Here is a 21724-nt window from a genome sequence, read left to right as displayed (position 1 = left end):
ACTGAGATTTAGGATTTTCAGGGATTTGCCAAATGTTGGACACATTTTTAAAAAATTTTTGTTGTTGTTTTTGTTCGTTTGTTTTGTAAGATGTGTAAATACTCTGTGGGCTGGGACTATCTCTTATTCAGGTAGAAATGGTGAAGGTTGTCCTTGAGGTAGGCTAGAGAGCTGGAAAGGGCGGCAGGTTTCCTTAAAACACCTCACTGGGGCGCCTGGGTGGCTCAGTTGGTTAAGCCGCTGCTTTTGGCTCAGGTCATGATCCCAGGGTTGTGGGATCGAGTCCTGCATCAGGCTCCTTGCTCAGTGGGGAGCCTGCTTCTCTCTCTGCCTCTGCTTGCTTGTGCTCTCTCTCTCTAATAAATAAATAAAATCTTTAAAAAAAAAAAAAAAGCACCTCTCTTTAGGAGAAAGAGGGAACGGTTCGTGGCCTGGGAAGCTAGCTAAGGCCCAAGGTTCTCAGCATTTCTCAGCCTGATGAGGTTCCTACGATTGCACAAATGCCCTGAGGAACAAATCTGAGCCAGAGGCAGGGGGCTGAGGACTGCAGCAGAGAAAAAGCAGCTGCAGGCAAGCAGAGGAAACAGCGGGGAGTGGGCTCTGAAAAACTGCCGCCAATCCTCACAAACTCTCAAGTCACGATCCTTTGGTAACACAGGCAAAGACGGACTACCTAGAAATCAGGACCCCCCACACAATCCTGTGTTTAAGACTTTCTACAGAAAAGAAGGTATACCTTCTGATGCTATGTATTTTTTATTCTACTCAAAAGATAATAAATTTGCTTGATAAAATAAGACCATGCACATATATCTATGGTGCATATTACAGAAGTCCTCAAATAAATATCCAAGTACTCTAATAACTACAACCTTTTTAAGGCAATGCTTACATATTATAGCAGTTTATAAAACCAGGGGTTACTTTAAGCATATAATCATTCAGCAGTGTTAGGAAGTCATCCTGAAATGAACTTGGGGACACAATGGAGTTGTCAAGAAATGAAAAGGAATGAAACATTTCCCCCATCAATACATTTTTTTTTTAAATCACAGCTTTGAGATACAGTTCACATACCATAAAATATACCCTTTTGAAAGTTTTTAGTATATTCACAGAGCAACTATCACGACTATTGAACGTGAGAACATTTCATTACCCCGAAGAGAAACTCGTACCCATGCGCAGTTGCTCCCTGTTTCCTCCGCCAACCCCCGACCTCTGAAACCACTAATCTACTTGCTGTGTCTATGAGTTTGCCCATTCTGGACATTTCATACAAATGGAATCATACAACATGTAGTCTTTTGTGACTGGCTTCTTTCACCTAACATGTACTTAAGGTTCGTCCACTTTGTAGCATATGTAAGTACTTCATTCCTTCCTTATTGCTAAATATCCCACTGCATAGATATACCATATGTTGTTTATCCATTCATCACCAGCTGATGGATATTTGGGCTGCTTCTAGTTTTTGGCAATAGTGAATAATGTTGCTATGAACATTTGTGTAGAGTTCTTTGTGTGAACATATGTTTTCAATTCTCTTGAGTATATACCTAGGAGTAGAATTGCTGGGTCACATTTGTTCACACTTAAATTTTTTTTAATTGTCTTTTTCTTCTGAAAAGGAAATACATATCTCTGGTAAAAACAAAACAAAACAAAACAAAAACCCAAACAGTAGAGAGCATACAATGAAAAGTCAATCTCTCATCCTTGACCTTGGTCATTCTCTTCAAACAAATCACTACTCAGAGATACCCTGTGCATAAAGAGATGGTCAATTTTTCATAAGGGTAAAAAAAAAAAAAAAACTATTTAGATCATATGCTTATATAAATGTATTAATTTATTGCAACTTCAAAAATTATCTTGGAATTTATCAATGAGGAAATCTTTAATGTTGATATTTGCTTGTTTTTTAATTGATGGACAGACTAGAATCTGATTTCCTAAAAAAGAGATCCAGCCCCATAATTCTGAAAGGTGTGGTGCCCTTTAGAAACCAATAGAGGGTGACCCTTCTCTTTGTTTTGAAGAAAATGCCATTTTCTTCAAAAATGGCAAAAAAAAAAAAACAAAAACCCAACAGAAAATGCTGTTTTGAAAAGACTATTAACATAGGTTGATTTATTCCAATCGACTTTGTAATAAAATTTATTTTATTAGCCAATTCAGTTTTCTACTTTGCTAAATTCTCTTTAAAATTGTGGCTCCTAAACTACTTCTGATTAAAAAAAAAAAAAACTTTACACTTTTAATTATCACGGTTTCATTTATAAGATAAATGGGTCTAAGTCTAAGATATTTCACAGTGCACTTGCTAGCTGAACTCAGAATTTGATCAATATGACCACATTATGACTACAATATGACTTTTGCGGGCCCCTTCCTCTATAAAAATGTATTAAAAGTCATACTGAGAGACTGATTTGGTATAGGGACAAATAAATACATAATCTAATGTATAATATACAAGTTAATATACATTATAACAAGTTCTTCAGCCAAAAAAAACTCACTTTTTTCTTCTGATCTTTAAAAGAAATTAAAATACTTTTGTAGGCAATATTATGAATTGTAAACACTGTACCCTGAGTATCATGAGGAAGAAAAAGTAATCTTCTACTTTGCCTGATTTTGAGCCAAGAAAGGAAGGAGATGTGCTGCACCAGAGTCACGTCTGGACCTTCTTGTGGGGTCTCCAGCCCTCTGCGCTAGACTGGCCCCCTTCTCCCACCACAAGGATCCTGGCCATGTACACTAGGAAGGGGGCTGCTGATGACAGCCCTGGCCTAGAATGTCCACTTTCAAAACTCAGTCTTTCAAAGTCAGCAAGTGTCCTAAATTTATCTCTGTTTTTGATCCAGAATCAAGCTTTCCTCTGTCCTCAGGTCCATCTGCAGAGTCAGCTTTGTGACCATCTACACCAACATGCAGACTCCCTTTTAACCCAACAAGGAGATTTGACTCACGTCTGCATGGCACCAAAATACACAGTCCCTTCAACCAACCTGTCATTTGAGTGTATGCTCAATGTAACACTAAAATGAATTTTTGCTCATGGTGTTTGGAAAATGTGGGCTCTAGTTCTATATTTAGTGTGCATGTATATACATACAAACTTTATAGGTAAATATATGAATTAACAAATACATATAAAACTCTCATTCTAAAAGGGAGACGGTTAAAGTTATTAAATAACAAAGTCCAGTCTTCCTCTTCTCCCTCCTCCTCCAAGTACCCCCGTCTTATACGTATTCATAAGTGCTGGCAGTTACAGCAGGATACAGACCAAAGCATTTGTATGCTGAGATTTAGAGTTTGGAATGAATTCACTCAATTTCTAAAGTATTCCCAAAACTTCTCCTCAGTTACGTGGGGAGGTACATTTCCTCTCTTCTCATATAAGTCAGTGTAAGTAAGATTTTATACCCTGAAGGGTTAAGATAAGCCTTCAAACTTGTAACATACGACTTGGCACAATGTAAAAAATGGTAAGAACAGCGTCAAGTATTTTATGATCCACAAGGTACCTTAGTGTCTAGAAGACTTACCTTGGTAGAATTAGTTTATACTAGCAATAAATAGCATCTCTTGGCTGGGTGACATTTACCTTTTCACAAAACCACTAACTGGGCTCTTTACGTGATTCTGGAGGGAGTTTCTACGGGACGTGAGACTGCAGTGTTTTATGACACCTGCAATGCCTTGCCATTTTTCTCTGCTGCTAACTCTATGGACATCACAGACTGCACAGAATAGTAAACAGCGGTCCCACAGGGGAGCAGCTATAGTGACCAAAGACTGCTCATAAGATATAGTGCATTTAGAAATTTAGGAAAAAAAATAAAACCATTGTTTGATAACTTGGGAAATTATTCAAAACAAGGTATTCTAGATTTAGTACGGTGTCTGCACACTAAAAACATTAAAGGAAAATCTCTTATTGTTCTAAAAGGACAAAAAGTCTTCAAACATCTTGGTTTTCTTGAGTGGCATATCTATTTTAGAAGTATAACAACAAATTAAATAGTGTATGAACTTACTCTTAAGAAGAATGGAAATTTTTTCCCGTAAAATCCAACTCTGAAGAACTCTGGTTCAAGCCGTTGCTGGTCCATAATCTTGTCATACAAAGAGGCTTCCATCATCTAGGAAGGCAGAAGAGAATTCTAAGGATTTTACCTCATCCTTCAGCTCTCCCTGTTTCTAGAAGAGCATATTTATTCTTTATGAAGAAGAACTTAATTGTAGTGTTCAGTTTTCAGAAAAGAAGGTTTAACTCCCTTTTTATGCTTTAAGGCAGGGATCAGCAAAATGATTCTGGAAATGGCCAGAGAATAAAGAATATAGGCTTTTCAGGCCATATGGTCCCTGTCATAACCGCTCAGTCCTGCCAGGTACACTGGCTACAGGTTGCTGACCCTGCCTTTAAAGGATCAAATATTATTCCACGTTCTCACCAAAGAAAATAATTTCTATGCACAAAGCCTATCAAGAAAATATTTTCTTCACAATTAAATGAAGATGAACATGAATTTTTTTAAAAAAATGAATGAACTATTAGAGGCCCAATCTTTCTGGAAAATTCTAGCACTAGATGTACTCACCTGTGGATTTGGTTCTTCTTGGTCATGGTAATTCAGGACATTTGGAAGGTGCAAGCTTGCACAGGCTGGACAGGGATAAACCAAACCCGAGGAGACCCATCATGCAAAGTGCTGTCTGGGCTGAAAACTCTTAAGTGTATCTCTAACAATGTCGGCACTATGACGCACATAAAGCTTATGGTTTTCCATTCATGGTATTATCATCCCCAGGGTTTATAGAGAAAGACTAATATTGCTCTTGAAAACTTCTCCCCCTCCCCCTGCCCCCACTAACAGCACCCCAAAGAGCAGTTGGCATGAAGTGTAATGCTCTCGGTTTATAAAAATCGGAGTGACTATGGTACCCAAGGGCTCTCCCGGGTAAACACTGTAACCTCGCTTCTGTTACAGGGGGTGTATGCCAAGAGAAGCACAGACATGTTTTTATATAGAACCGCAGTGCCTGCCAGAGCTAGCATGATGGACTGAAGTTGAAACAAGGTTTTGTTTTTTTTTTTTTTTCTTCCTTGATTTTCATGTTAGGAGAAACATTGATGAACTTCTGGCATGAAATACTATACCAGCTCCTGCAGGCTGAGTGAGCTACTTGTCGGGTATGGGGTTTTACGAGCTGTTAAAGGTTGACAATTTCATCTCATAAACCCCTACTGCAGAATTAAAAGGCAACATCATAATCTTTCTATTTTAGAAACCCTGCAGAACTTAAGTGTGATAAGAGGACACAAAATGATCATGGCTCTGAAGAGTAAGGACTCAGGGAGCAAGAGGGACCCATTTGAACCTGAAAAGAAAAGAAGGGACAAAATGTTTGGTTCAGGAGCACAGAATACTGAACTCCCTGGGTTCTTGGGTACCAAGCCCTTGGTTCTGGTATCGCACATAACACATGTTGCTACAGCTCAAGAGAGAAGACATCTGTAGAATTTAGCCTTGAAGTGGTCGGAAATGGGTCAGCTAGCCACGTCTACTGTTTGTGCAGACTGGGGTCTAAGAATGGTACATTGTGGTAGAGATCTGCCGACAAGCGAGCGTCTCTTCAAACAGCACAGAGACTTCTCAGCAAATGAAAAGAATCAATCATGGATTAGATTGCACACTGCAGACGTGATGTTTAGAAGAGATCAAAGGCTCACTTCCATGTACTAATTAGAAGCCTTCGCTGTTTCTCTGTATAAACACTGAGTACGCTGCAGAGGAAAGACTTCCCTTAAACAAGCTTTCTGCACGACAGGTCGGGATGATCACAAAGTTAGTTTTACAGAACGATACTGGAAAGTGAATGACAAAAGGATGCCTTTGCCTGATGGGCGTGCATCCAGGCTCCTTACCCTCATCTTGCTCAGGTTTCTGTAGTCATAATAACTCTCATACTGTTCCGCGATCTTCCGGCACAAGACGATGCCATTCTCCCAACACTGTGGACAAACAAATGATACAAACATGAATGGTCCCACAACATTCACTCATTTCCACCCAGAGGACAGGGTGGGACTGCTTTCAGATCACCAGGTCTAACTTCTGAATCTCTACAGTCTACCTTGAATAGTACCACTGCCACTTTAAGCTTGATACCAGCATGCAATTAACATGTAAATTATTAAAAATCTTTAGGAAGTGAGAAAATACAATCCACCACAACAGGCATGAACATATGGTGTGCAAACATTTTCTGGAACCATGTCAGAATCATCATCTTGAAATAACTACAGTTCCACAATGGCCAAGTAGATGAATAAACGGGCCCTCGGTGCTAAGGGGGGAATTACCACTGACCCCTAAGGCCCAATTATCCACAGCTGGCATGCTCGAGCCCTTGCTTGGCTCAACTGCACTTGTAAATTGTGAGGATCTAACCCAGCTGGGTACTCTCGGCAGAAATGCAAAAATTCTTTCTTCTAGCCCAAGGGTCATCAAACTTTTTCTACACAAGGCCAGACAGTAAATAATTCGGGCTTGGTGGGCGACACGGTCCTTGTCACAACTACCCAACTCCACCATTAAAGCACAAAAGCAGGCACAGTGAATAAGCGTGTCTGTGCTGTAATAACATTATTATCTAGGAACACCGAAATGCGAATTTCATGTAATTTTCATCTGTCAGATATTCTTTTTCTTGCCATATCTTTCAAACACTTTCAAATGTAAAAGCAATTCTTAGAATGTGGGTGGTGCATAAATGCTGGGGGCTGAGCCATTCGACACATGGGCCATCGTTTGTAACCCCCGATCTAGTGAAAAACCCCTTTGAAGGGCCAAAACAAGCACAACAGGATTTTATAACAGCTTATAGATGGAAACTTCACTGGAGGAGGACACAAAGGCATTTCCTTGCTATTAATGTAACAAATCATATGTCAGGGTATTTAAATACATAATAAAGGACGATAGGAAAGAGGCAATTTCCTTGCATCAAGTTATGCAATTATGTTTTGTAAAAGGACAGCCGCTGTTTGTATTTTCGTCTCCTGTTTAACCTTGGCATTTTGGGAGATATATTTAAATCTAAGACACGTATCACCAAAGCACCCAAATGTTCAAATCAAATAAACAACTGTGGTCAGATCCTTAAGTTTTCCTAAAGGGTATTGTAAGCCCTTGAGGAGGGAGACAGAGTGGAGTGAGGTAATGGGCTGAATGGCATCATCAGGTCAGTGGGATCTTTTAAATATATGATGGGATGCCGTAACATTCTTTAAACAAAGTCAGTTTCATTTATCTTCCCTTACCAAAAAAGTGGAATGGGGCAAAATGCATGCTAATTTGGGGAGGTAGCTGAGGGGTGGTTTTTCAGAGAATCAAATGCCTAGGTGTCAAAACCTCCAGACCAGTGTTTCTCAAAGTATGGCCCCAAATTTGTACACACGGCAATGTCAAGTCCTTGTTGAAGCCACAAAATCCCCTGCCTCATGCCAGACATACCCAGTCAGAATGCCTAGAGGTGGGACCTGGGAATTTTAGCAAACTCTTGGGTATTTTTCATCCTCATTAAAATCTGAGGGTACCTGGCTTGAGGAGGTGGACATGAAAAAACTATGAATGAATGGAAACATGACACCAACACAACCGCCTTGAGAGAGACCATGGGTGGGGAAGGCTACTTACTTTGCCTCGGTCAAAATTCTGGATGATAGCAAGGTGCAGGTGCTCCTTGCGTTGCCATTCTGTCTGCATGGGGTAGGTCAGGAACTCCCGGAGGGGCCGATCCGACCACTCCAACAGCTCATCATATAATAGGAGAGTATATGCAGCCTCTGAAAGTTGAGTGGGAAGGAAATGATCAAGACAGGATCCCAAACAGCTTCCCCTCAAACGCAGCTGGCTTGGGGCAAATTGCAAAAACCATTTTTTGAATTTCATGATAATGAAGAAAAATGTTCACAACAGATGCAAGAGCCAGTTCACAAGTGATGACTTCCCCCTGGAAGATGGAATTTTCAGAGATTTGCATTTCATCTTTTGGCTCCCTATATTCATCCCCACCCCACCCCCATTTCTCTCTTTCTCTTTTCCCTCTTTCTTGCCTTCTCTTTCTTCCCATCCCTCTTCCTTATTTCTACGACGCCTCTATGCTGCTGGCATCATAAAAATGTTTGAGGATATATTGTTGGAGCTCATTCAGAGGAACAGGGAGACATGCCTTTGACTGCTGGGGATGTTCACTGGTAAATCCCTTGGAGGAGGCTACAGGCATCTTCCAAAGGGTGTGCTTAGGAAACAAGAAATGGTAATTAAATTCTTCTTGATAATAAAAGGCTGAAAAAGTTCTCTCTTTACAGAGAGAGGACTGTTGTGAGTTGTGTGATACAACTCTCAGTTGGCCCCCAGAATCTTTAGTAATGGTTACTGAAGTCATTACGTGTTGGTGCAGTTGGGATTTCTTGGGAAAACATGTAAAGTGGTGGTATTCTGTATACACACATGGAAATAGTAATCCGCAGGCTAGGCACAGTTCATAGGTAGTGTCCTTAATAGAATACTTGCCATTCTGTAGATCTCTTCCTGAATCTTAACTATGGCCAAGCAGATCGATAGGAACCAGAGTTCCTCTGTCACTGATGAAGGACTACAATAACTATTTTTTTTCCTTTAATATTGTAATGGCCAACTCATTTATTAAACGGAATAAAGTAGACAAACCCTTAAGTTATTAATCCATTTAATGACCATCCCTGTATGTCTCTTAAAGATGTAGTATTTTGTGCCAGGGTGGTGCAGTCGGCTGGGTGCCCGACTGTGGATTTCAGCTTGGGCCATCATCTCGGGGTCATGAGCTCCAGCCCTGCGTGGGGCTCCACGCTCGGTGCAGTCTGCCTGAGAGTCTCTCTCCTCTCTTTGTCCCTCCCGCTCGAGCTCTCTCCCTCCTCAATAAATAAATAATCTTTTAAAAAAATGTAATAGTAGCTTTTAACACAATATCAATAAATGGTCATTCTTAGTCTTCATTTATTTGCCTTAAGAGTAACTATACATAAAGCTCCCAAGTAGCAGGTTAAGTGCTATTACCACATTGTGGTCATCTCAGTGTGTAACATGAAGTTGTAATAAGAAAGGCCTGGGTCCCTATCCCTTTTCTCTTGCCTTTTACTTGTGCAAGTCCTGTGAGGCACAGGCTCTAGCCTTTTTTCTTTGTGATTACCTTTGGTGAGCTTAGTCTCCTGGCTTCAATAACTGCAAAAGCTTTCATAGTCCACCAGCAGTCCCTTACTCCCCTCTGTTCAGTCTGCACACTGTTACCAGTCTGACCTTTCAACTGCAAAGGATCGTATTGCTCCCCTGATTCCAAGCAGCCCGTGACTTGCAACAGCTAACAATAAATGTAGCTTTCAGAAAGGGACAGAGTAGGCTGGCCACGATCTGGTCCCTACCAACCTCTGCTCACATTTCCCAGTGTCCCTCCACACAGCACACATAAGATGGAGCTCACCGCTTTCTCCTGAGAAGCCTCCAGCCTCCGTGGCTGGAGTCCCTTGGCCCCATCAGAGGCTTCTGCTGAAGGAAACACAATGCCTCCTCATCTGGAGGCAGCGGTACAAGAAAGCTGCCCATACAGGGACAGAGGCACCTTCCGTTTAATGGACACTTGCCAAATTCTATCTTGTGGAAGGTGAATGTGAGGCGGACAGAGGAGAGTATCCGCTAAAGGGTGCTAACTGGGCTGTTGCAGAAACAGAGCTGAATGGCCACACCGTCGGTTGCCAGCCATGAAGACTGGTTTTGATGGGACAGGAATGCTAATAATAATGGTGAGATGGGCGCTGGGTCTGAGGAGCTTCTAGTTTCCTGGAACCTCCTGAGAGGACTTCCTGATCTTTCATTCCTCACACAGCCTTATAACAAATGCTCAGCATCTAACAAAGCCCTGTGTGTGTCCTTGTTCCTCTGTCTACGTGAATAATCCACGGTTCCCTTCATTTACCACAGAGGTGACACCTGCAGGCCTTCAAAGATTCTCTCCTTCAAGATTTGGCCCTGTACTGTGGAATAGCTCCTTTTTTCTCTTAATACACAGCTCTGGAATGATCACTTTTGTCTCTCAGTTTTCTTTTGTTTCTCCCCCAATACCTGAGATTTCAAAAAAATATCCTTGCGGCTAATCATTTCACAGTGAAAAGGATGAGAAGGACCAAGCAAACCCCTTCCTCCAGCTGAAGCCTTCAGCTGCCCACAGGTGGTGACTGAAAGAGCTATGAAGGTCAAATTCATGGAGGCAGAAAGTAGCATGGTGGATGCCAGGGACTGGAGGGAGCAGAAAATGGGAAGCTACTGTTTCATGGGTACATGGTTTTGGTTTGCGCCTATGAAAAAGTTCTGGAGAGCAGGAGCGGGGATGGTTGTGCAACCACGGGAATTCACGACGTGCCAATGGACTGTACACTTAAAAACGGGTAAGACAGTAAATTCTGTGGTACGTATATTTTACCATAATAAAAAAAATTACAAGGGTGGGGGGCAACAAAGCATTTTTAGTTCATCTCAACTGCTTTCCAAATCATGCTTGCCCTGGGGCAGTCCAGGGACGAGGGGTAGATGGGGAGTGGGTATGCCGTCACCGAGTCTGGGAGGGCAAGCTGGGATTGGCAAGGCATCACAAGAATGGTGACATGGAAAGGTGTGGACTAAGTGACACCTGTCTCAGAAACTGATTCAGGAAAATGATGATATCTCTCAGGGGTCAGGTGTGTGAAGGAAGCTACAGAAACTTTCCACAAAAGCAAACAGATATACCCTTTGAGGTGTGACCAACATAGGACACTACTGTGACAGATTTTAAACACATTAGCAAACCGTAGATGTTTTATTGCAATACATCAGATATTTATACTTCTGCATCTTAAGACAACAACAGTATGTACTGAAGAGGGAAGAATGAATCACATCGCAAATTTCCAGCAGTTTTTAAAAAAGTACTTAGAATTTTGAACAAAAGGCACCGCCACATAATTAAACATGGGCCATCTCGCTCCATCATCGTGACAAGAGTATAGTGAGGACACCCACATGTGACAAGAAAAAACAAAACACGAGAAGATAAGGCATAAATTACGAATGGAGAGCACCATCACAAAAGGCTGCAAAGGGTTAAAGCCATTTAAACAGAATGCTCTAAAGATAGAAAAGCTTCCCCATTAATTTCAATTTCTTCAAGGACACACAAAAATGAGGACAGAGGAGAAATGAGTATAATGTGGCAGGTGAGGAGGACTTATTTCTTATGACTTTGGGGAAAATAAATACTGCAAGTTCAGTAAACAAATTAAAGAAAACCAATTTGCCCACTTCTAAAATATAATCAGACAGATTTGGACTCTGTTTCAGAGAACAGTTACATAGCTGGAAGAGCTTGTCCTTAGTTCCCTCCCTCATTTCTTTTTTAATGGACTTTAAAATAACTCCACTAGGTGGTTTTCTTTGCTATAAAAACTAGCTCAAAATGTGGCTACTAACTACTATAAAAATGGTCATTTAAACTTTCAGACAACATACCTCCAAAATCTTAGTCTATTTAATCAAAACCATCAGCACATCTGTGTGAAGATATATATATAGTTTTATATATATATATATATATATATATAACCAATATTGAAGGAGAAAAATTTCTGTAGGTTTTAAAATTTAACTGAGTAAATTTACTGGTGATGCATTTATTTAAATCTCACATTGCAGGGGTGCCTGGGTGGCTTCGTGGGTTAAGCGTCAGACTTTTGGTTTTAGCTCAGGTCATGATCTCAGGTCCTGAGATCCAGCCCAGTGTCAGGCTCCACACTGGGTATCAGGCCTTGAGATGCTCTCTCTCCCTCTGCCCCACCCCCCACTACTCCCATGCTCATGCATTTGCCCTCTCTCTCTAAAAATAAAGAAAAAAAAATCTTACATGGGGGCGCCTGGGTGGCTCAGTGGGTTAAAGCCTCTGCCTTCGTCTCAGGTCATGATCCTGGGGTTGAGCCCCACATCAGGCTCCCTGCTCGGTGGGAGCCTGCTCCCCCCTGCAACTCTCTGCCTGCCTCTCTGCCTACTTGTGATCTCTATCAAATAAATAAATACAATTTAAAAAATATATATATCACATGGCTGGGTACTAAAATGAGAACACTAAGAAGAAGAAAACATCATCCCTGTCTTCATGGAATTCACCCTTTAACTGGAGATACTTCTCCCTACCTGTGTATGCATAGAAACACACACAAACACATACACACATAACACACCCCTTATATAACTATTAAAAACAATGTGGTGGGGCGCCTAGGTGGCTCAGTTGGTTAGCGGCTGCCTTCAGCTCAGGTCATGATCTCTGGGTCCTGGGATCAAGTCCCACATCAGTCTCCTTGCTCAGTGGGGAGCCTGTTTCTCCCCCTGCTTGTGCTCTCTGACAAATAAATAAATAAAATCTTAAACAAAACAACAATGTGGTCAGTGCTTTAATGAAATTTGAAAAAGATGAAAAAGAGTTGGAACCATGAACTCAGCTCATGAGAAAGGGACGGGGGGCGGGGCATGGAGTTGCTGTGGGAAAGAAAAGGAAAAAGAATTCCAGGAAAAGATGGTAAAGACGCATGCCCTGAAGGATGAAGACAGGGAATGTAGCCCCAAGTGGTAAGATGAGGCTGCACAGATTGGTAATGGTTTTACCATGATAGACCTTGCATAAAGAGCTTGAACTATTTTTTTTCTTTTTTCTGTAGAAACTGTACCAACTGAAAATGGTTATATCTGGAGAAGGGGCTGGTAAAATTGCCTTACAGGGCCAGGCAGTAAAACATTTACAGTTATAATAATTTATAATCTGGCATATGGTCATTGCAACTATTCAGTTCTGCCTTTTGTAGGCGCAAAAGCAGCCACAGACAATGGCCGTGTAAGTGGTTGTGGCTGAGTTCTAATAAAACTTTCTTTACAAGATCAGGTGGCTAGTCTGCAGGCTGTAGTTTCTGTCCCCTGTTCTGGTGCTAATTAAGAAACAGCCCGGGGGCCGGGGGCGGGGGGAACAGCCCAGGTGTGAGATGATGAAGGCCTAACTGAGGCAGAGTGAGTGGGAACAGTGAAAAGGACGTGGCTTTGAGAGATTGTTAGGAAGGGAAATCACCAGAAAATGGTGACTGATTATTTGAGGGAGGCTCAGAGATACCAAAGAGCACATCAAGGTCTCCACACTGAGAAACAGAGATGCATTAATCGATACAGGGAAATTATAGCTGGAAGCATTATTTAAAATTTGGCCACACAAGGACCATTTCAGAAAGGATCACTTTCTTTTAAAGCTGGAGAAGAGGCCACAATTCAGGAGTTCCTGGGAAGAACAGTGTGGCAAAAGACTCAGATTTATAGTTCCTACATTCAGTTAAAGGGTTCTTTTCTGGTTACGATATGTGAGCTCTTTGCATCGTATCTTTCCCCCACTAAAAACCCTAGGCAGGATATATAAGGCAACTCTTGGAGGACTCTGAAGAGTAAATGAGAGAAGGTGGGCAGAGTAAGAAAATCAATACTCAAAGAATGACCATAGAATAGTGAGTTTGCGGTTTTTATTTTTTCGCCTTTCATATCTCCTGGCTTCGCTGTCCTGGTCTCCTGGAACTACAAAGGGAAACGGACATAAAAAGCTCCCCAGGAAAGCCCGTCTGGTCAGAGGACTGAGAAGAGAACCCTCCTGGGGTTTGGAGTCCTTTTGACCCTTCTAGCTTCCTTTGAGTCCTGGGAACTAGCGCAAAGCTGCAGAGTGCACAGTGTGGGCATCATGGCAGCAGAGGCGTCCATGGGTTTTTTTATGTTCGGTGCTTGGCCCCCAGAAGACCAGCTGTCGGGAATGTAGGGAGGATCAAGTCTTGGCTTTTACTAATTTGCTTCAGATTAAGTGAGAGTGCTAGGAAAAGGAGTCCTTGGGAGATAGTAAAAGTGAGGAAGATCACAGAGAGAAAGGGATTTTTAAATGTTGCGTACAATGTCCTGAGCTCACTTGCAAGCTGCACGTATATTGAACAGACGAGAATCAATATAACAAAGATTTTGAGACATGAACTATGGTACAGACCACTGGTTAGGTCCCAGGCTCTCTCCAGGTGACATATATGTGGGACAGAGCAGAACAGTATGGAAAGGCTTTGAAAACTAAGCTAACATTGGAATCACAACCTTCAGAAGGTGGTTTAGGACTTGAGGTTTGAATCTAATTGGACTATCTGCTGAAATTAAAAAAACCCTCAACATTCTCCAGGTTTCACCAGAACCCAGAGTCTCATAATATTCAAAACGTTCGTGAAACAACCCCAAATGACTTGACATTCAAAGAAACAGGATAACCAAAAAAATTTCAAAGGAAAAAGGCAATTAACAGATGCTAACCCCAAGATTCAGCTGTTGGATTTACAGAAATACTATGAAGAAGTTATTATAACCACGCTCCTTCAAGTAAAAGTGAACACTCTTGAACAGAAAGATACAAGTTCCCTATAAAGAAATGGAAACTAAAAAAAAAAAAAAGAAAGAAAGAAAGAAAGAAAGAAAAAGAAAAGAAAAAAAGTAAAAGAAATTTTACAAATGGGTAATACAGTAACAAAAAATTTCACTGGAAGGGCTCAGTAGCTGAATGGAAATGGCACAGAAGAGCCAATCGACTTGTATACGGATCAACAGAAATGATCTAATTTGAACAAGAAAGAAGAAAAACTGGGAAAGAAAAATGAACAGAGACCCAAGAATTTACAGAATACCAAAAGGCCTAACATTCATGTCACTTGTAGTTCCAAAAGAGGACCAGTGCAGAAAATACATTTGAGGAAATAATGCCAGAAAACCTCCCAAATCTGGTGAAGGAAATAAGTCTATAAATTCAAGAAACACTGTGGACCCAGACAGGATAATCTTAAAGAAAGCCATGACCATATACATCATAATCAAACTGCCAGAAACTGAATAAAGTCTTGAAAGCAACCTTACACATTATACACAGGGACACAATTTAGGTGACCCCTGATCTCGCATCAGAAACCATGGAGGCCAGAAGACAGCAGGGCAATGTTTTCCAAGTACTGAAACAAAAGAACTATCCACCTAGAATTTGATAACCAGCAGATGTATCCTTCAGGGGTAAAGGCAAAACGAAGACTTCTCTGACGAAGGAACACAACGAGAATTCTTCATTGCTAGGTTTACTTTTTTGTTGTTGTTCTGTTTTTGAAGATTTTATTTATTTATTTATTTATTTATTTATTTATTTGAGAAAGAAAGAATCTGAAGCAGACTCTGCACTGACCACGACCGCAGAGCCGTACTCAGGACTTGATCCCACAACTGTGCAAGTGTGACCTGAGCGGAAACCAAGAGTCAGCAGCCCAACTGACTTAGCCACCCAGGCACCCTCCACCACTTGATCTACTTTAAAGAAAGACTCTTTAGGTTGAATAAAAATGATAACAAAGAGGAACTGAGAACTTCCATGAAGGAAGAATGAGCAACACAAACAGTAAATATATGAGCAACAAAGACAGACCATTTAATCCTCTAAATTCTTTAAAATAGGTATGACTGTGGGGGCGCCTGGGTGGCTCAGTGGGTTAAAGCCTCTGCCTTCGGCTCAGGTCATGATCTCAGGGTCCTGGGATTGAGCCCCGCATCGGGCTCTCTGCTCAGCAGGAGCCTGCTTCCTCCTCTCTCTCTGCCTGCCTCTCTGCCTACTTGTGATCTCTGTCAAATAAATAAATAAAAACTTTAAAAAAAAATAGGTATGACTGTTAACGTAAAAATTATGGCATTATCTGGTGGGGTTTCCAATGTATGCATACACACTATGTAGGGGAGCTACAACATAACATTATTTAACTAGAAGTGGTAAAATACCAACTGTAAGTAGGCTCCAAAAAGTGAGATACATATTTTGTACTCCCAAAAGCAACCTCCAAAAAACAATGCTGAGAGATAGAGTAAAAAAGCCAATAAATTAAAATGGAGTACCTAGAAAAATAGATCCAATGGAAAATTTCCATTATAAAGGACAAATGCTTGAGTTCCCACCTCTAATTATACAAAGCAAAGGACAGACCATGTATGATACACCAGTGTCCAGCCCACTCTCCCCAGCCGGAGCCAAATGACAGAATTACCTGTGAAGTTTTGCGCTTTGAGATGCAGATCATAGAGTTTGTGGATGTAGCGTATATACATCTCTTCCTTGTTTAGTTCAGTCTTATAGAAGTTCTATAAAAAAGAATACAAGTATGGATTGTTCCTCAACAATCAGGTTTGCAAACAGCTGCTTTTTACTCTGTGAAGTTCCATGTTTGGAACTACAAGAATAGACACATTTTTCCATACAAATGTCTTTTTAAAAATGAAGGAAGGAGGCCCAGCGCTATATTCTTAATGCATCGTTATGTAAAACATTACCTAGCAATTTATTGGATAAGTTGGTAACGCTTAGGGAACGTTACTGCCAGCAACTCACATTTATTTTGCACTCTATTATTTTTTTGTTGGTTTTACTGCCTAGTCAACTAAAAATACATTAAAAATAACAGTGATTAATCCACTTGTTAAACCCGAGCACTGATATTCAAAGCATAGCTTAATTTCAAATTTCTAACATATTTTGCTCTGAAGAAAAAAAAGTTTCTAAGATCTATATAAGTAAGGATGAGTAAAAATAATGTAAAAGCATTTTTTTTCTTTCCCTGAAAAATCATGTAAAAGAGGATAAATGAAAATGCTCTTTTTTTTGGTAAGGTACTATTCAGAGTTTCTTACTTGTGCTGGGGTCTCAATACTTCCAGGAAAGGGATTATTAACAAGAGATTTCAAACTATTATTAGAGGGGCATGTTTATGGAAAATATTTTGTTTATTTTAAGAAACTATCTGGAGCTTACCAATCTTCCCTAAAATGTTTTAACATTACTGATGAAAAATTCAACTCTGACTTACCTGGACCCATTATGTTGGGTTTTTAAGGGTATAAGCTATAAACACCCACATGTACTCCTCTACCACATCGTACAAAATACCTTAGCCCTCACTGAACTTAGTAAACAGGAAGAAAAATGTACATGACATGAGGTTCCAACAAAAGCAGGCTGCTGTGAGGTTCTAAATGGGGCACTTCTTGTTGGTGGACCATTTGTGCATTACGAAATCGCTGCACAAGCCCTCTGAACTACCATCACTATTGTTGACTGATCCTGGTGGGTATGGGGAAGAAGGGAAAATGAGAGGCAATAAGGGGATAATTCTGTTGGCCTGAAGGAGTGACAGGTTTTCTTTAAGGGGGAAAGATCAGGAATTCTAAAAATCTTTTAAACGGACTAGCTAGACAGGGCTCTGGTGATGAACCAAACTAGCCAATGTGGCTGTTTAAATGGCACTTGGCTTCAAGCCCGAGGACCGTCTGTCAAATATACCTTCTGTCCACCACCTGATACTGTCTATTCTTCAATATGAGAACTCTCTTACCTTGAGGCACTGACATTTAGTTGAATGCATCATAAAAATTTTTTTCTTCCAATTTATGCCATTATCCTCCCCTTTTCCTCTTGTCTCCTATAGATCTTGGCATTCCTAAAAAATCTAAGTAAATAATGCTATTCGCATCTCTCTTATTATGGCCAAAATCATTTTAATTAGCAAGAACTGTTGTACCGTAAACACAAGTCTAACAACCCCACAGCAGGCTTTTTACATTATTAAGGGATGATTCGCTCTAATAGCTTTTTGGTAAGAAGCAGCATTTTTTTTGAGAACAAAATAAGTGATCACTCTGTAAATAAATAATTCTCCTTTAAAAAAAAAAAAAAGAAGAAGAAGAAGAAGAAAAATCTCTCCAGTCAACAGATGAGAATTTTTCACATATGTCTGGCAAAACTTGTGACACAAAGAACAAAACAATAATTACATTTCCTAGTATGAGTCATGTCAAACATTATGCATTTTTACCAATTTAACACTACAGTTTAACTTCAATCTTGTGAAGGAAGCCAGAGCTCTCCTGAAGACAATCTGGAATTAACCCTTCCAAAGAGTTAAGGAAAATCTCTAAGAGGAAGTGAGTACCTGAAGAGAACCATATTACTACTAGAAAACATCAAGAACTTTCCATATGGACTAGAAGCTAAAAAGATTAGCTTCAAAGTTATGTATTTGGCTTTGATAGTAAGCGTTCTCATACTAGTCTGAAATTAGAATAGCTTTCAAAATGTTAACATTTGGGGGGCTCAGTCGGTTAAGCTTCAGCCTTTGGCTCGGGTCATGATCCCAGGGTCCTGGGATCAAGCCCCATGTTGGGCTCTCTGCTCAGTGGGGAGTCTGCCTCTCCCTCTCCCCCAGTGTATGCTCTGTCTCACTCTCTCTCTCAAAAAAATAAACAAAATCTTTAAAAAAAAATGCTAACATTTTCTATAAAGACTGTTCTTGGTCAATGCAAAGCCAAAAGGATAAATTCTTTGTGTCAAGTGAATCCTACTGGGGTCACTGATTTTATTAGGTCTCTAGCTTATTCCTACTGGGGGGCTACACATATTTTAGGCAGAGCATTCATTCCTTCATCCAGAGAAATGATCTCTTCTGCTACACCAACTGAGGAAGTGAACCTGGAGTCTGCATGTACCTGTTAACCTCCACACGGAGCGCACTATGGAGGAAGATGGAGACAAGGGAAGGAGATTCTTCTGGAAAAAAGTACAGGTTGTCCTTTGAGGTTATTTATGAAACTTTGTGGTCAGCTTTGGGGAAAAGCCAGGGTTAAGCTGATGGACTAAGACTAAAAGTGACAGAGCACTGGGTCTTCTGCCCAAACACTGATGACCAGGTAGGGATACAGAGGCAGCTTGGGCTGAGGCTCTCGAATGTGGTAAAAGGCTGGCAGCAGCAGGCAAGACACTGGGGAAACACATGCAGGAGACTTAAAAGTGGTAATGACGATGCTCAAAGGTTAGACATGAGAACTCCGATGGGAGGTGAGTTGGGCTGACCTCGGGGGTCTGGTCTGGTGGCCTGAGGTCACTGTGGGGTCTGACAAAAATTATGTCAAAAAGTGTACCACAAGATGGGGCCGGATAGAGGACTCTCAGGTCTCACTATTTCTAGTGACTGATTTCGGAGGTGGAGAAGTGGGACAGGCGTTCACAATGAGGAACAAGCCGCGGGTGTGGTCAGGAAGGACAGAGGCATCTACCTGGAGGCGAGCCTAGTGCAGTGAGGGACACGGACTAGGGTAACTGGTAACAAAGGAGCAGAAGTCCTGTGCTTTGACGAGGGGCTGTGAAGGGAATAAACAGAGCAGACTGGAAAGACTGAAGCTGGTGAGCGAGGACAAGACAGATGAGAGTGGGGGCAAAAGACACTTCTGAGGTGCCGGCAAAGAGAGACCCGCAGGGCGTGTGAGGGATTCCGACCATCAGAGTCAGAAGAACGTCTGCACAAGGACTCAGAACAGCTGTAAGGTTTCAGCTCTTCTGCAACATACGAAAAAGAAACCTTGGCTCTCACACATTTAGACCTGAAAGCAGTCACATATTTCTGTATTTCATATCTGACTAAGGGAAACTTCCAAGAGCATCAATATACCCGATATTAAAATGTAAAAAAAAAAAAAAAAATGAATGTCTCTATGTATGGTCATTTTTCGGCTCTGCGGTGAGGATACCATCCTATTTAATACTTAGGGAGGAGACATTTTAATACAATTGAGTGTTCCAGGACAATCATGGTGTAGCCTGTTTTCCTTACATAATATTTAATTATACCCCTAAAAAATGTCCTCTTTGGGTGATCAATTAATATGCTTATCTTAGTTATGATAGTTATGATGCAAAACTTCACAAGAATGGTATTAGACACTTAATTTGCAAACAAGTTAGAGAGTGAAAATTCGTGTGTTATACAGAAACTGTCATTTGTTCACCAAAGAAGAGATGACTAATATTCATTAAGATGTAGAATGAATATAAAAACAAGGACAGAAACTGTCTACACAGAAGTAGAAAGAGCTCTATCCAGGGACGTTGTGCCTTTTTCTAGGAGAGCCACAAAAGACTCCCAGAGGGTAAAGTGCCACAGGATGGGAGGGGGCATCGCTCTCTGATCTCACACAGCCACAGACAGGCGACGCGCTGGGGACCTTCTGCGATGTTCTGGTTGAGCATTTTGGGAGATTTAATTCAACCTGAAGCTCGCTGTGCTTCTTTTGAAAACACTTCCAAGCTCTTCTAAGAAGCATCCAGATAAAAACACATTGTAAACTAAAAACAATCGAAATAGTATTTCTGTGAACAAACAGAACGATTCTGTGAATCAAGCATTAGGATACAAGGAGGAAGAGAGGAATAGTTTACTAACCAGAAGGCTCACTGTGCAGCCAATCTTTTTGCCATCTACCTCTCCCATTTTCATGCAGTCCCTAAAAACAAAAAGCAAGAGTCAAAACTTAGAACTTCCTTCCTAGGGGCAAACACAGTTTCTTCCATGGGGGTGGGACTGGGGGAGGGTAGGGGCAAGTATTGTCAGAGACCCAAGGCAATTCGCAAGTTGCCCTTGAGAAGGGGGCTCTGGGGACTAGGGGAGCCACCCCAGGCTGCAGGGTCTCAGATGAGACACTCCTGAGCACCATTTCTGCAGCTCCCTCTCAGTAGACAGGCTCCCCCTCCCATCCCCCAGAAGGAGGGGTGAAGATGTGTTCTTATACATCTTCTTCCAGAGGGGTGGGAAGTAACTGGAAGCCTGACCATCAACAACAAGAACTAGGGTTTCATTCTTAAAAGGAAAACACCATGCATTTAAGGGGATGAACTGCTTTAACAGTTGAGATCATTTAAAAATCAAAAAATTGCATCTAAGAAAGGTAATAGTGTGCACTTCGCATGCCACCTCCCCTTTCATTTTTTTTTTTACCCCCCTTTCATATGAAAGCAGCCTGACCATACAATTCTCATTTACACTGTCTTCACCCTAAAACCGAAACATTTGCTGGTGTCAACGGCTGAGTCTAAACACCAAAAAAGATCCCTTTACTCATGGGACTCTGAGAACCTTCTCAATTCACTAAGGCTTTGAAAGAACGGTCCACCAAACAAAAGAGAGAAAAAGGGGGAAAAAAATGAACTAAAAACTCCGAACCAGCTAGATAAGTCCATTATCCTACTGCACAAGGTACTGTGGGCTGATGATTAACTCCAGCGGAAAGTTGACTGGATCCTGACTCGGCTTTCCCAGCTGGAGCGCAGCGCACCCGAGAAGCAGGGGACTCAGCTTACCTGTAATCTAACAACCTCTCCATCAGACGAGTTACAGTGGCAATTAATGAAACGCCACTTTCCCTCCATGTTTCCCGCTCAATTTTCTTTAATAGACTGGAAAAGAAAGAATGCAGGGCATTTTCAACACTTATTTTTATCAGTCACCATGACAACCATCTTACTTTCATCAGTACCTTAAATGCCTTAGCAACCACTCCAACATCGCACAAGTAGCACGATTTGCAAACAATGTCTTACCTAGGATAGGGACCAAATAGCGGAATTCTAATCCAGGAAGCATTGACAAAGCAAATTGATTTTCAGATTATCCAAGTCATAAAATACGAACACATGCATATGATCATATTTTCAAACTACACAAGCACCCCAG

General features: G+C 41.1%; 1 protein-coding gene across 5 annotated transcripts in view; it reads right to left on the bottom strand.

The window, feature by feature from the left end:
* DOCK4 (dedicator of cytokinesis 4) overlaps positions 1–21724 on the bottom strand; it is a 431090-nt gene that overhangs the window by 39707 nt on the left and 369659 nt on the right. For 3 of the 5 annotated variants that reach the window (XM_082693075.1, XM_082693077.1, XM_082693078.1), the window contains 6 exons: positions 21352–21447; positions 20438–20498; positions 16217–16310; positions 7719–7867; positions 5945–6031; positions 4053–4157 (listed from right to left, as the gene is read on the bottom strand). In XM_082693075.1, the coding sequence (XP_082549201.1) occupies positions 4053–4157; positions 5945–6031; positions 7719–7867; positions 16217–16310; positions 20438–20498; positions 21352–21447 (592 nt within the window). Of the gene's footprint in view, positions 1–4052; positions 4158–5944; positions 6032–7718; positions 7868–16216; positions 16311–20437; positions 20499–21351; positions 21448–21591; positions 21619–21724 lie in introns of all 5 variants that reach the window. The other 2 variants (XM_082693074.1, XM_082693076.1) reach the window with 1 other exon arrangement.

The sequence above is a fragment of the Mustela nivalis genome (genome assembly GCF_964662115.1).
Source record: "Mustela nivalis genome assembly, chromosome: 12".
Classification (NCBI taxonomy): domain Eukaryota; kingdom Metazoa; phylum Chordata; class Mammalia; order Carnivora; family Mustelidae; genus Mustela; species Mustela nivalis.
The sequence above is the reverse complement of the archived record's forward strand: the minus strand, read 5'-3'. Positions and strand labels throughout refer to the sequence as shown.